The 11807-nt window shown below is 40.8% G+C and overlaps 1 protein-coding gene across 3 annotated transcripts in view; it reads left to right on the top strand.

The window, feature by feature from the left end:
• LOC133550831 (vasculin-like protein 1) overlaps positions 1-11667 on the top strand; it is a 42069-nt gene extending 30402 nt beyond the window's left edge. For 2 of the 3 annotated variants that reach the window (XM_061896896.1, XM_061896895.1), the window contains 4 exons: positions 5383-5458; positions 5565-5761; positions 10086-10211; positions 10304-10467. In XM_061896896.1, the coding sequence (XP_061752880.1) occupies positions 5383-5458; positions 5565-5761; positions 10086-10211; positions 10304-10450 (546 nt within the window). In that variant the 3' untranslated portion in view covers positions 10451-10467. Of the gene's footprint in view, positions 1-5382; positions 5459-5564; positions 5762-10085; positions 10212-10303; positions 10468-11322; positions 11446-11521 lie in introns of those variants that run through there. The other variant, XM_061896898.1, reaches the window with a different exon arrangement.
• The last annotated feature ends 140 nt before the right edge of the window (positions 11668-11807 follow it).

Genomic DNA, 11807 nt, shown 5'->3' on the forward strand with positions numbered 1-11807 from the left:
TATTTAACCATAAAATCCTTCGCAAAAATCAGTTTGTTGAATCAAGAATCGATTATGAATCAAATTCTCACCCCGAGAATGGGAATCTAATGACGAGCTCCCCAAAGATTCACACCAATAACATTTGAATATTTGTTGCATCAGCAGGTAGTATCAAAGTTGAAAACCTATGACATTTCCTGTATTACATGCATGGAAATAATGAAAACATTTAGTAAGAAAGATGAGGTATGCACATTATTCGCAAGCTTTCTCGGGCCACAAAAAATGACGAGTTGGGCTATATCTGGCCCCCGGGCCTTGAGTTTGACATGTTTGCTCTATCATGTGTTGCACCTCCAAGCTAGGCTCCTCCTTCCTCACACGTATGTGTACGCCCTTTATTTGTGGCTCCAAATAAAGTACGCGAAAGTGTGGCGGACGCACCGTGAATGGGCTTCACAACGCGGGTGCTTTGCCAGAGAAGAAGAAGGGTTACGTGGTGCCAATTTATCAACTTTTGACGCTGAATGTAGGGCAGGCTAGGCAAGACTTGGTTCATCGTCAGCTGCATCAGGGACGGCAGAGAGGAGGAGTTTCGGAGCCTGGTGAGGGACTTTGCTGTCTGGTGCCACGCCAACCTCTTGCAACTCAACCCGTCAAAGACCAGAGAGCTGGGCAATGACTTTGGGAGGTGGAGTTCACGGTCACAACCTATTGTGATCGAGGGAGTTGAGGTACAGACCGGGGACTCATTCAAGTACCTCGGGGTTTGGGTGGATAATAAGCTGGACTTATTGTAGAAAACTCCTGTGGATGGACTACCAGTCTGTGGTTGCCAGTGTTCTGTTCTACATGGTAGTGTGCTGGGGGGGCAGTACATTTAAGAAGGACAGCTCCAGACTGGACAAACTGATCAGGCGGGCTGGTTCTACAATGGGAATGAAACTGGACTCACTGGTGACGGTGGCAGAAAAGAGGACTGTGGACAAACTAGTGAGCATCCTGGATGATGCCAGTCACCCTCTGCATAACGTAGCCAGAAGAGCCTGTTCAGTGCTAGACTGCTTCATCCCAAGTGCAGGACTAATAGACTCAAAAACTCCTTTGTCTCACACACCATTAGACTGTACAACTCCTCTCTGGGGCGGGGGGAGAGGGGTACTAAGATGACGGGGGATGCAAAACAATAACAGTGCAATACGTTTTCATAACATGCTCACTACTGCCTAGTTTCTCTTGTTATATTCTTTTTTTACTGTTATATTTTTATTCCCATCCATCCATCCATCATCTTCCGCTTATCCGAGGTCGGGTCGCGGGGGCAACAGCCTAAGCAGGGAAACCCAGACTTCCCTCTCCCCAGCCACTTCGTCTAGCTCTTCCCGGGGGATCCCGAGGCGTTCCCAGGCCAGCCGGGAGACATAGTCTTCCCAACGTGTCCTGGGTCTTCCCCGTGGCCTCCTACCGGTTGGACGTGCCCTAAACACCTCCCTAGGGAGGCGTTCGGGTGGCATCCTGACCAGATGGCCGAACCACCTCATCTGGCTCCTCTCGATGTGGAGGAGCAGCGGCTTTACTTTGAGTTCCTCCCGGATGGCAGAGCTTCTCACCCTATCTCTAAGGGAGAGCCCCGCCACCCGGCGGAGGAAACTCATTCGGCCGCTTGTACCCGTGATCTTATCCTTTCGGTCATGACCCAAAGCTCATGACCATAGGTGAGGATGGGAACGTAGATCGACCGGTAAATTGAGAGCTTTTCCTTCCGGCTCAGCTCCTTCTTCACCACAACAGATCGGTACAACGTCCGCATTACTGAAGACGCCGCACCGATCCGCCTGTCGATCTCACGATCCACTCTTCCCCCACTCGTGGACAAGACTCCTAGGTACTTGAACTCCTCCACTTGGGGCAGGGTCTCCTCCCCAACCCGGAGATGGCATTCCACCCTTTTCCGGGCGAGAACCATGGACTCGGACTTGGAGGTGCTGATTCTCATTCCGGTCGCTTCACACTCGGCTGCGAACCAATCCAGCGAGAGCTGAAGATCCCGGTCAGATGAAGCCATCAGGACCACATCATCTGCAAAAAGCAGAGACCTAATCCTGCGGTTACCAAACCGGAACCCCTCAACGCCTTGACTGCACCTAGAAATTCTGTCCATAAATGTTATGAACAGAATCGGTGACAAAGGACAGCCTTGGCGGAGTCCAACCCTCACTGGAAATGTGTTCGACTTACTGCCGGCAATGCGGACCAAGCTCTGGCACTGATCATACAGGACCGCCACAATAAGACAGTCCGATACCCCATACTCTCTGAGCACTCCCCACAGGACTTCCCGAGGGACACGGTCGAATGCCTTCTCCAAGTCCATTCCCATTGTTATTGTTATTCCCATTGTTGCTTTTTATTTTTCTTCTTATTTTTATATTTTTCTATTTTGTTTCCATCTAAACCCCCATTATTTACTTTTTACTTTTTAAATTGATCTCAACTATGTACACTGCTGCTGGAATTTTAATTTTCCTGAAGGAACTCTCCTGAAGGAATCAATAAAGTACTATCCATCTAGCTATCCATCCCACAACAGGGTAATGCAGTGCAGATACAAAAAGCCACATAAAATAAGGTAAAGACACATTAAAACAAAAGGGAAACATTAAAGACATTAAAAGAGCACAGAGCTGATGCGATCAGCAGCCATTTCTACATGCAGCTACACAAATAAAAATTATAAAATTAGCAATAAATAATACATATGATTGCACCACGCATAAAGAAAGAAAACAAAAACACAATTTCAACACCCACACACCGCCATCGTCTGCTGGGGGTATCACAGCCAGAGACAGACGCAACAAAGCAAGCGAGCTCTTGGCCCAACGTCCAGTCCACTTCTTCCATACACATTTTTGGACGTGCTGTAATGAAACAACTGGAAGTGTGTGATGCGTCACATTGTATCGTATGCATGTTCCAAATAAACTGAAACTCAACTATAGCCCTGACCTAGTGACCATGGTCTTGGTCACCTCCCTGACTAAACCAGTGGTTCTTAACCTTGTTTGAGGTACCGAACCCCACCAGTTTCATATGCGCATTCACCGAACCCTTTTTTAGTGAACAATAAAAGATATATATTTTTTTCAAATTCAAGACCAAGTTATATGTTTTTGGTAACACTTTAGTATGGGGAACATATTCTAAGTAACAAAGACTTAATTTAGAGTTATTTGGACACTAGGCGAACATATATGTCATAAAGACTTAATTTAGAGTTATTTGGTTAGGGTCAAGGTTAGAGGATTAGGGTTATAATAATGCCATGCCTAATAAGTGCTTAATAATGACTACTTAATAGCCAATATGTTACTAATTTGCATGTTAATAAGCAACTAATTAATGGTGAATATGTTCCCCATACTGAAGTGTTACCATGTATTTTTTACTCGTGCACAAAATGAACCGTGCTTGAACATCACTTTGTTCAAAGAACAAAACCAACACAGTGCATAAACTCCCAACAAATGACACACCTGCAAATCAGTCAGCTGTTGCCGTATCCGTAATACGCCGATAGGGAGAAGTTTGTATTTACACGACGAGTCGGGTGTGTTTTGATCGAACCCAGGTTAAGAAACACTGGACTAGACTGAGATGAATGCAGCAATGTACAGAGACATACTGGACGAAAACTTTCCCATCCAACCTGATGGAGCTTGAGAGGTGCTGCAAAGAGGACCGAGAGAAAGTGCCCAAAGATGGGTGGGCCGAGCTTGTGGCATCGTATTCAAAAAGACTTGCATCGACAAAGTATTGAGCAAAGACTGCAAATACTTATGTACGTGGGATTTTTAATACATTGGCAAACTTACTGCATGTAGAATGTTGAGGGGAAAAATGAATTCCATTTTGGAATAAGGCTACAACATAACAAAATGTGGGAAAAGTGAAACGCTGTGAATACTGTGTGACCTGGGAGCCGTTTATGGAACACAGCTTTTTAATGAAGCTGTATTTTCCAAAGTACAAATAAAATCAAAACTGCAAGCAGCGATGGACGGGAATGACTTTTGCTGGTGTTTCCTTCCTTTACCCATTCAACATATCTTTACCTGCACATTACCTACCTTCCCTGCATCCTGGGGTCACACTGGTGCTTCTTTCTTTCACCCATACACGCTGGTGCTTCCTGCCATCACCCAGACAACATATCTTTACCTGCACACTTCCTACCTTCTCTGTATCCTGGTGTCAAACTGGTGCCCCCTTTTTTTTTAACCAAGTCAACATATCTTTACCCGCACAGTAGCTACCTTCTCTGCATTCTGTGGTCACGCTGGTGCTTCCTGCTTTTAAGCGGCCATCTTGAGACGGCAGCAGCATCAGCGCAGTGGTGCTTTGAAGGCTCGTAAAATCAAAACCGGAGCAGTTAGAAAAACTCTTTGCGCAACTTTTAATCAGAAGGGTTCAATCTCTTTCCTGTGCGAGTTTGAAGCCGACACAACAAACGCGCTCAGAGAAGATAATGTTTGAAAAAAAGGTGACGGGAGTTACAAGCAGTTTTGTATGTTTTCTTTCTAGGAGCAGTTTTGTCTGTGTTTTATCCCTAGGGGGCGGTAGAGCGCAATTTTTTAGTTTTGGGGTCTGTTTTTTTGATTAGATCGCAATTTTCGCCAGTCCTGATGTGTGTGTCCAGTTTGGTGAGTTTTGAAGCATTTTAAGGGGGTCAAATTACAGCTCAAAGAGGCAAAAATGACATTTTTTAGGAAACTTTTGTTTTGAAGGGGTTTTTGCCAACTTTCTATGGATTTTTGCTGAAGGAGGTCACTGTATGAAATCTAGGTCTAAGTCAGTAGAGGTTTTTGTTTAATGTCTCTACGAAATTCCTAACGGAAGTTACAAGCAGTTTTGTCTGGGTTTTTTCCTAGGGGGTGCTAAAGCGCAATTTTGAGTTTTGGGGTTTGGTTTTTTGATTATATCGCAATTTTCGCCTGTCCTGATGTGTGTGTCAAATTTGGTGAGTTTTAAAGCATGTTAAGGGGGTCAAATTACAGCTGAAAGAGGTGGCAGAATAATAATAAAGAATAATAAAACCTTAGAAATACAATAGGGTCCTCTGTCCTAAAGGGACTTTCTGTTCCTAATAAACAATAAAGACGTTAGGGAAAATAGAACAAATAGTCATGAGAGTAGGCCACTTCTCTGCTGTCTTTAGTTTTTACTAAAAAAAATCAAAATTGTAGAGTTTCAGAGGAAAAAATATATTTTTTATTTTAGAACCATTTCTTCCTTTGGCACGTTGTCATAGTAACACATGCTGGAAAAATTTGTCTGCTGGATTAAATCAAATTTTCAGAGAAAGGACAATTTAACATTCTTCTTCCTTGTACATTGTAGCCTTCCCTCAACCCTGAAACAACTGGAAAGCCTGCAAGTCAGATGAGAGCAGTTGCCCCCCGGGCTGGAGTGTGGGGTAAGAGCTCATCTTTAGTCCTTGAAATGCTCTTCAGTTCTCGTTCTGCACATGCGCTGAATTCATTAACATCTGTCCTGTTTTGGTCATTTTTTTTTCTGCCTAGAAAATCCCCCGAGTGGCAAGCAGATGGTGTCCAAAATGTTAGTCATCAAGAAGGTTTCAAAGGAGGACCCCGGCACCGCCTTCTCCGCGGGCTTCGCCAGTGCCGGCGCCTTGTCTGCCAACGGCGCTAAGGCTCCCATCATCGGCTCCAGCGTCTACAAGAACCTGGTCCCAAAGCCTGCTGTGGCCCCCACCAAAGTAGGGAGCACTCTCGGCTTAAAGCAGACCATACACAGTATCATTTTGGCTAATGATAGAGCTTTTAATTACCATGTTGATGACACCTTTTAGCTGGGACGATAGCGTCCTAAACGCGCTATAGCATTCTCGCTAGTGGCTAATGTCCCTCCACAGTGCAAATCCACATCTAAGTCCACAATCCTCACCTCCCCAGTGGCAAATAAACTAAGTTTCTTACAAGTAACATTGTCACTGGACGACATAAACATGCTACACAACACACTGTGGAAGGACATGCTAACCCAGGGGTCGGCAACACATGTTGAAAGAGCCATATTGGACCAAAAATACAAAAAACTAATCAGTCTGGGGCCGCAAAAAGTAAAAAAGCATAATGAATGCAACACATTAAGATACCTAAATGACTGCCTCAACACTACCAAAGGTAAAGATGAGTGTGCCCAAGTTAAAAGAATTGTCAGTAAATTAAAATGGATTTATTACCGTCTTTGGAAGCTGGCTAACATTTGCTGTGGTCTGGAACAACATTTAGACTTAGACGTCCTTTTCGTCGTCATTCAAATTTGAACTTTACAGTACAGATAAGAACAAAATTTTGTTGCATTAGCTCATTGTAGTGCAGGATAAAAAAACAAGGTGCAGATATAAATAAATAGATTACTGTACAGATAAATGCATATGCATCCAGGTTTACAGATGTATGTTGTCTATATATGCCAGCCAATTAATCCATTTTGGGGGGAATTGAAGGGATTATAATTTATTATTATTATTTTTTAATTTTCCTGAAGGAATCAATAAAGTACTATCCATCTATCTATTATGATACGTTCAAGAGTCTTACTACGGCCTGGGGGAAGAAGCTGTTACAGAACCTGGATGTTCTGCTACGGAGGCTGTGGAACCTCTTTCTAGAGTCCAGCAGTGAAAACATGGCCCACAATGAGAAATGCAGCCAATATTACACACAGATAATGTGTCATGAGACATACACAGAGGACATAAGTACAGCAAATTAAATGAGCTCAAATGAGGCATAATGATGCAATATGTATGTACAGCTAGCATAAATAGCACGTTAGCGTTGATTTTTGGCACTACACGCAACAAAGCTCACCTTTGTGCATTCACGCTCAGAATAAAAGGTTTGGTGGACAAAACGAGACCAAGGAGTGGCATATGTGTGAATGTTTGGAGCATTCACACAATACCGTATTTTTCGGACTATAAGTCGCGTTTTTTTTTGTAGTTTTGCCGGGGGGTGAGACTTGGCCAAACTATAAAAACAATTTATTTAATTATTTTTGGTTTGGCCGGGTCTCACCCCCCGCTGGACTGTGGAAAATAATAATAAATACATGATTTTTGGAGTAGAAAACCATTTGTGTGAATATTTGGAGCATTCACACAATAATAATAAATAGATGACTTTTGGAGTAGAAAACCTTATGTGTGAATGTTTGGAGCATTCACACAATAATAATAATAAATACATGACTTTTGGTGTCGAAAACCATGTGTGAATGTTTGGACCATTCACACAATGATAATAATAAATTCATGACTTTTGGAGTAGAAAACCTTATGTGTGAATGTTTGGAGCATTCACACAATAATAATAAATAGATGACTTTTGGTGTAGAAACCCATATGTGCGAATATTTAAAACATTCACACAATAATAATAATAAATAGATGACTTTTGGTGTAGAAACCTATTTGTTTTAATGTTTGGAACATTCACACAATAATAATAAATAGATTAATTTTGGTGTAGAAAACCATTAGTGAGAATGTTTGGAACATTCACACAACAATAATAATAATAAATAGATGACTTTTGGTGTAGAAACCCATATGTGTGGATGTTTGGAGCATTCACTTAATAAATATATTAATTTTGGTGTAGAAAAACATATGTGTGACTGGAGCATTCACACTATAAAGATAGACTTTTGGAGTAGAAAAGCATATGTGTGAATTTTTGGAGCATTCACACAATAATAATAATAAATACATGACTTTTGGAGTAGAAAACCTTATGTGTGAATGTTTGGAGCATTCACACAATAATAATAAATAGATGACTTTTGGTGTAGAAACCCATATGTGTGAATGTTTAAAACATTCACATAATAATAATAAATAGATGACTTTTTTGTGTAGAAACCCATATGTGTGAATGTTTAAATCATTCACCCAATAACAATTATAAATAGATGACTTTTGGTGTAGAAACCCATATGTTTTAATGTTTGGAACATTCACACAATAATAATAAATAGATGAATTTTGGTGTAGAAAACCATTAGTGAGAATGTTTGGAACATTCACACAACAATAATAATAATAAATAAATGACTTTTGGTGTAGAAACCCATATGTGTGGATGTTTGGAGCATTCACATAATAAATAGATTAATTTTGGTGTAGAAAAACATATGTGTGACTGTTTGGAGCATTCACACAATAATGATAGTAATAAATAGATGACTTTTGGAGTAAAAAAACATATATGTGAATTTTGGGAGCATTCACACAATAATAAGAATAATAAATACACTACTTTTTGAGTAGAAAACCATATGTGTGAATGTTTAGAGTATTCACACAACAATAATAATAAATGCATGACTTTTGGAGTAGAAAACCATTTGTGTGAATGTTTGGACCATTCACACAATGATAATAATAAATACATGACTTTTGGAGTAGAAAACCTTGTGTGTGAATGTTTGGAGCATTCACACAATAATAATAAATAGATGACTTTTGGTGTAGAAACCCATATGTGCGAATGTTTAAAACATTCACACAATAATAATAATAAATAGATGACTTTTGGTGTAGAAACCTATTTGTATTAATGTTTGGAACATTCACACAATAATAATAAATAGATTAATTTTGGTGTAGAAAACCATTAGTGAGAATGTTTGGAACATTCACACAACAACAATAATAATGATAATAAATAGATGACTTTTGGTGTAGAAACCCATATGTGTGGATGTCTGGAGCATTCACATAATAAATAGATTAATTTTGGTGTAGAAAAACATATGTGTGACAGGAGCATTCACACAATAAAGATAGTAATAAATAGATGACTTTTGGAGTAGAAAACCATATGTGTGAATGTTTGGAGCATTCACACAGTAATAATAATGAATACATTACTTTTGGAGTAGAAAACCATATGTGTGAATGTTTGGAGCATTCACACAATAATGATAATAAATACATGACTTTTGGTGTCGAAAACCATGTGTGAATGTTTGGACCATTCACACAATGATGATAATAAATACATGACTTTTGGAGTAGAAAACCTTATGTGTGAATGTTTGGAGCATTCACACAATAATAATAAGTAGATGACTTTTGGTGTAGAAACCTATTTGTGGGCGGCATAGCTCGGTTGGTAGAGTGGCCGTGCCAGTAACTTGAGGGTTGCAGGTTCGATTCCCGCTTCTGCCATCCTAGTCACTGCCGTTGTGTCATTGGGCAAGACACTTTACCCACCTGCTCCCAGTGCCACCCACACTGGTTTAAAATGTAACTTAGATATTGGGTTTCACTATGTAAAGCGCTTTGAGTCACTAGAGAAAAGCGCTATATAAATATATAATTCACTTGTTTTAATGTTTGGAACATTCACACAATAATAATAAATATATTAATTTTGGTGTAGAAAACCATTAGTGAGAATGTTTGGAACATTCACACAACAATAATAATAATAATAAATAGATGACTTTTGGTGTAGAAACCCATATGTGTGGATGTTTGGAGCATTCACATAATAAATAGATTAATTTTGGTGTAGAAAAACATATGTGTGACTGGAGAATTCACACAATAAAGATAGTAATAAATAAATGACTTTTGGAGTAGAAAACCATATGTGTGAATGTTTGGAGCATTCACACAATAAGAATAATAAATACACTACTTTTTGAGTAGAAAACCAAATGTGTGAATGTTTGGAGCATTCACACTAATAATAAATAAATGACTTTTGGAGTAGAAAACCATATGTGTGAATGTTTGGAGCATTCACACAGTAATAATAATGAATACATGACTTTTGGAATAGAAAACCATATGTGTGAATGTTTGTAGCATTCACACAATAATGATAATAAATACATGACTTTTGGAGTAGAAAACCTTATGTGTGAATGTTTGGAGCATTCACACAATAATGATATCTTTATGGCACTGTATATGGCAATGTAGACTTGAGTTCATGTCCCTAGATGTCTTTATAGTCATTTCATAGTCAAAGATGGAATGTTTTCTTCCTCCTGTTTTAAAGAGCAACCAGTGGAAAAGTGGCGGTCGAGAGATTGCAAAGTCCAGCCGGGATTCCGTCTTCACCAACCCCTCAGCTACCAAACCCAGCACCCCGGCCAGTGCCCCACCCCACAACACCCCTAAAGAGGTGAGACCCTCCCTATTATAATGGCCCTGCTGCCAAGTTGACAAAGTGCAATAGTGAGGAGAAAACTAATGAAGCAGCCTCTTCTCCTGTAGCACCCTTCCAGCACCACTCCTCCCATCGACATTGCCCCGTCCAGGCCGCGTCGTCTGCCTCTCGCTCTCCATCTCGCTCTCTTACGGGTTGCATGCGCTTTGTCTCGTTCCGTCGTCGTTTCTCCACCTCTCTCTCTTGGAAAATGACCACATTTCAATGTTAAATCAACGTCACAACCTGACATTGATTAAACGTTGTAAAAAAGCACGTTGTTTCAACGTTATATTAATGTTGTAGAATCTTGGTTGGAAAATGACCACATTTCAATGTTAAATCAATGTCACAACCTGACATTGATTAAACGTTGTAAAAAAGCATGTTGTTTCAACGTTATATTAATGTTGTAGAATCTTGGTTGGAAAATGACCACATTTCAATGTTAAATCAACGTCACAACCTGACATTGATTAAACGTTGTAAAAAAGCATGTTGTTTCAACGTTATATTAATGTTGTAGAATCTTGGTTGGAAAATGACCACATTTCAATGTTAAATCAACGTCACAACCTGACATTGATTAAACCTTGTAAAAAAGCATGTTGTTTCAACGTTATATTAATGTTGTAGAATCTTGGTTGGAAAATGACCACATTTCAATGTTAAATCAACGTCACAACCTGACATTGATTAAACCTTGTAAAAAAGCATGTTGTTTCAACGTTATATTAATGTTGTAGAATCTTGGTTGGAAAATGACCACATTTCAATGTTAAATCAACGTCACAACCTGACATTGATTAAACCTTGTAAAAAAGCATTTTGTTTCAACATTGTATTGGTGTTGAAGAATATTGTTTGGAAAATGAGCAAAATTCAACGTTAAATCAACATAGCAGCAAATGTTCAGCATTCAGAAGTCCAGCTGTTTTTTAAGATGAATTTGAGAGCACTCTGAACTCAAATTCATGTATCTATCACGCTGGCGGGCCGTAGTTTGGACCCAAAAGTCAAGTGTGGTAGGCTTCAGCGCCCCAATGGCCCTGCAGGGGGTAAAACGATGCCATTTTCTGCCCACCAGGCGGCTGGATCGGCTCCGAGATCGGCAAGACGATGGAACGTTACGACCCGGAGGACAACAAGTGGGAGGTCATCGGCTACATGATGTCTCCCCGCTATTACTTTGGTTGCTGCGAGCTGCAAGGTGCCGCCTCCCACGCCCCCCCCCCCGCCACGTGTCTCCGTCCGTCTCACCCGCCGTGTCCCGGCCTCCTTTCCAGGTCTCATCTACGTGGTCGGGGGAATCAGCGAGGAAAGCAGGGAGCTGCGCTCCACAGACACCTACGATCCCATCAGCCGCCGGTGGAGCGCCTTGCCTGTCATGGTCACACGCCGGGCCTACGTGGGCGTGGCCTGCCTCAACAACTGCATTTACGCGGTGGGTGGCTGGAACCAGTCCCAGGGGGCGTTGGAGACCGTGGAGAAGTACTGTCCAGAGGAGGTAAACAGCGTTTATTTGTATGTACTTCACTATGTTGGGATCAATTCCCAACTATCACCCGGAAT

This window comes from Nerophis ophidion, linkage group LG04 (genome assembly GCF_033978795.1).
Source record: "Nerophis ophidion isolate RoL-2023_Sa linkage group LG04, RoL_Noph_v1.0, whole genome shotgun sequence".
NCBI classification, from domain to species: Eukaryota; Metazoa; Chordata; class Actinopteri; order Syngnathiformes; family Syngnathidae; genus Nerophis; species Nerophis ophidion.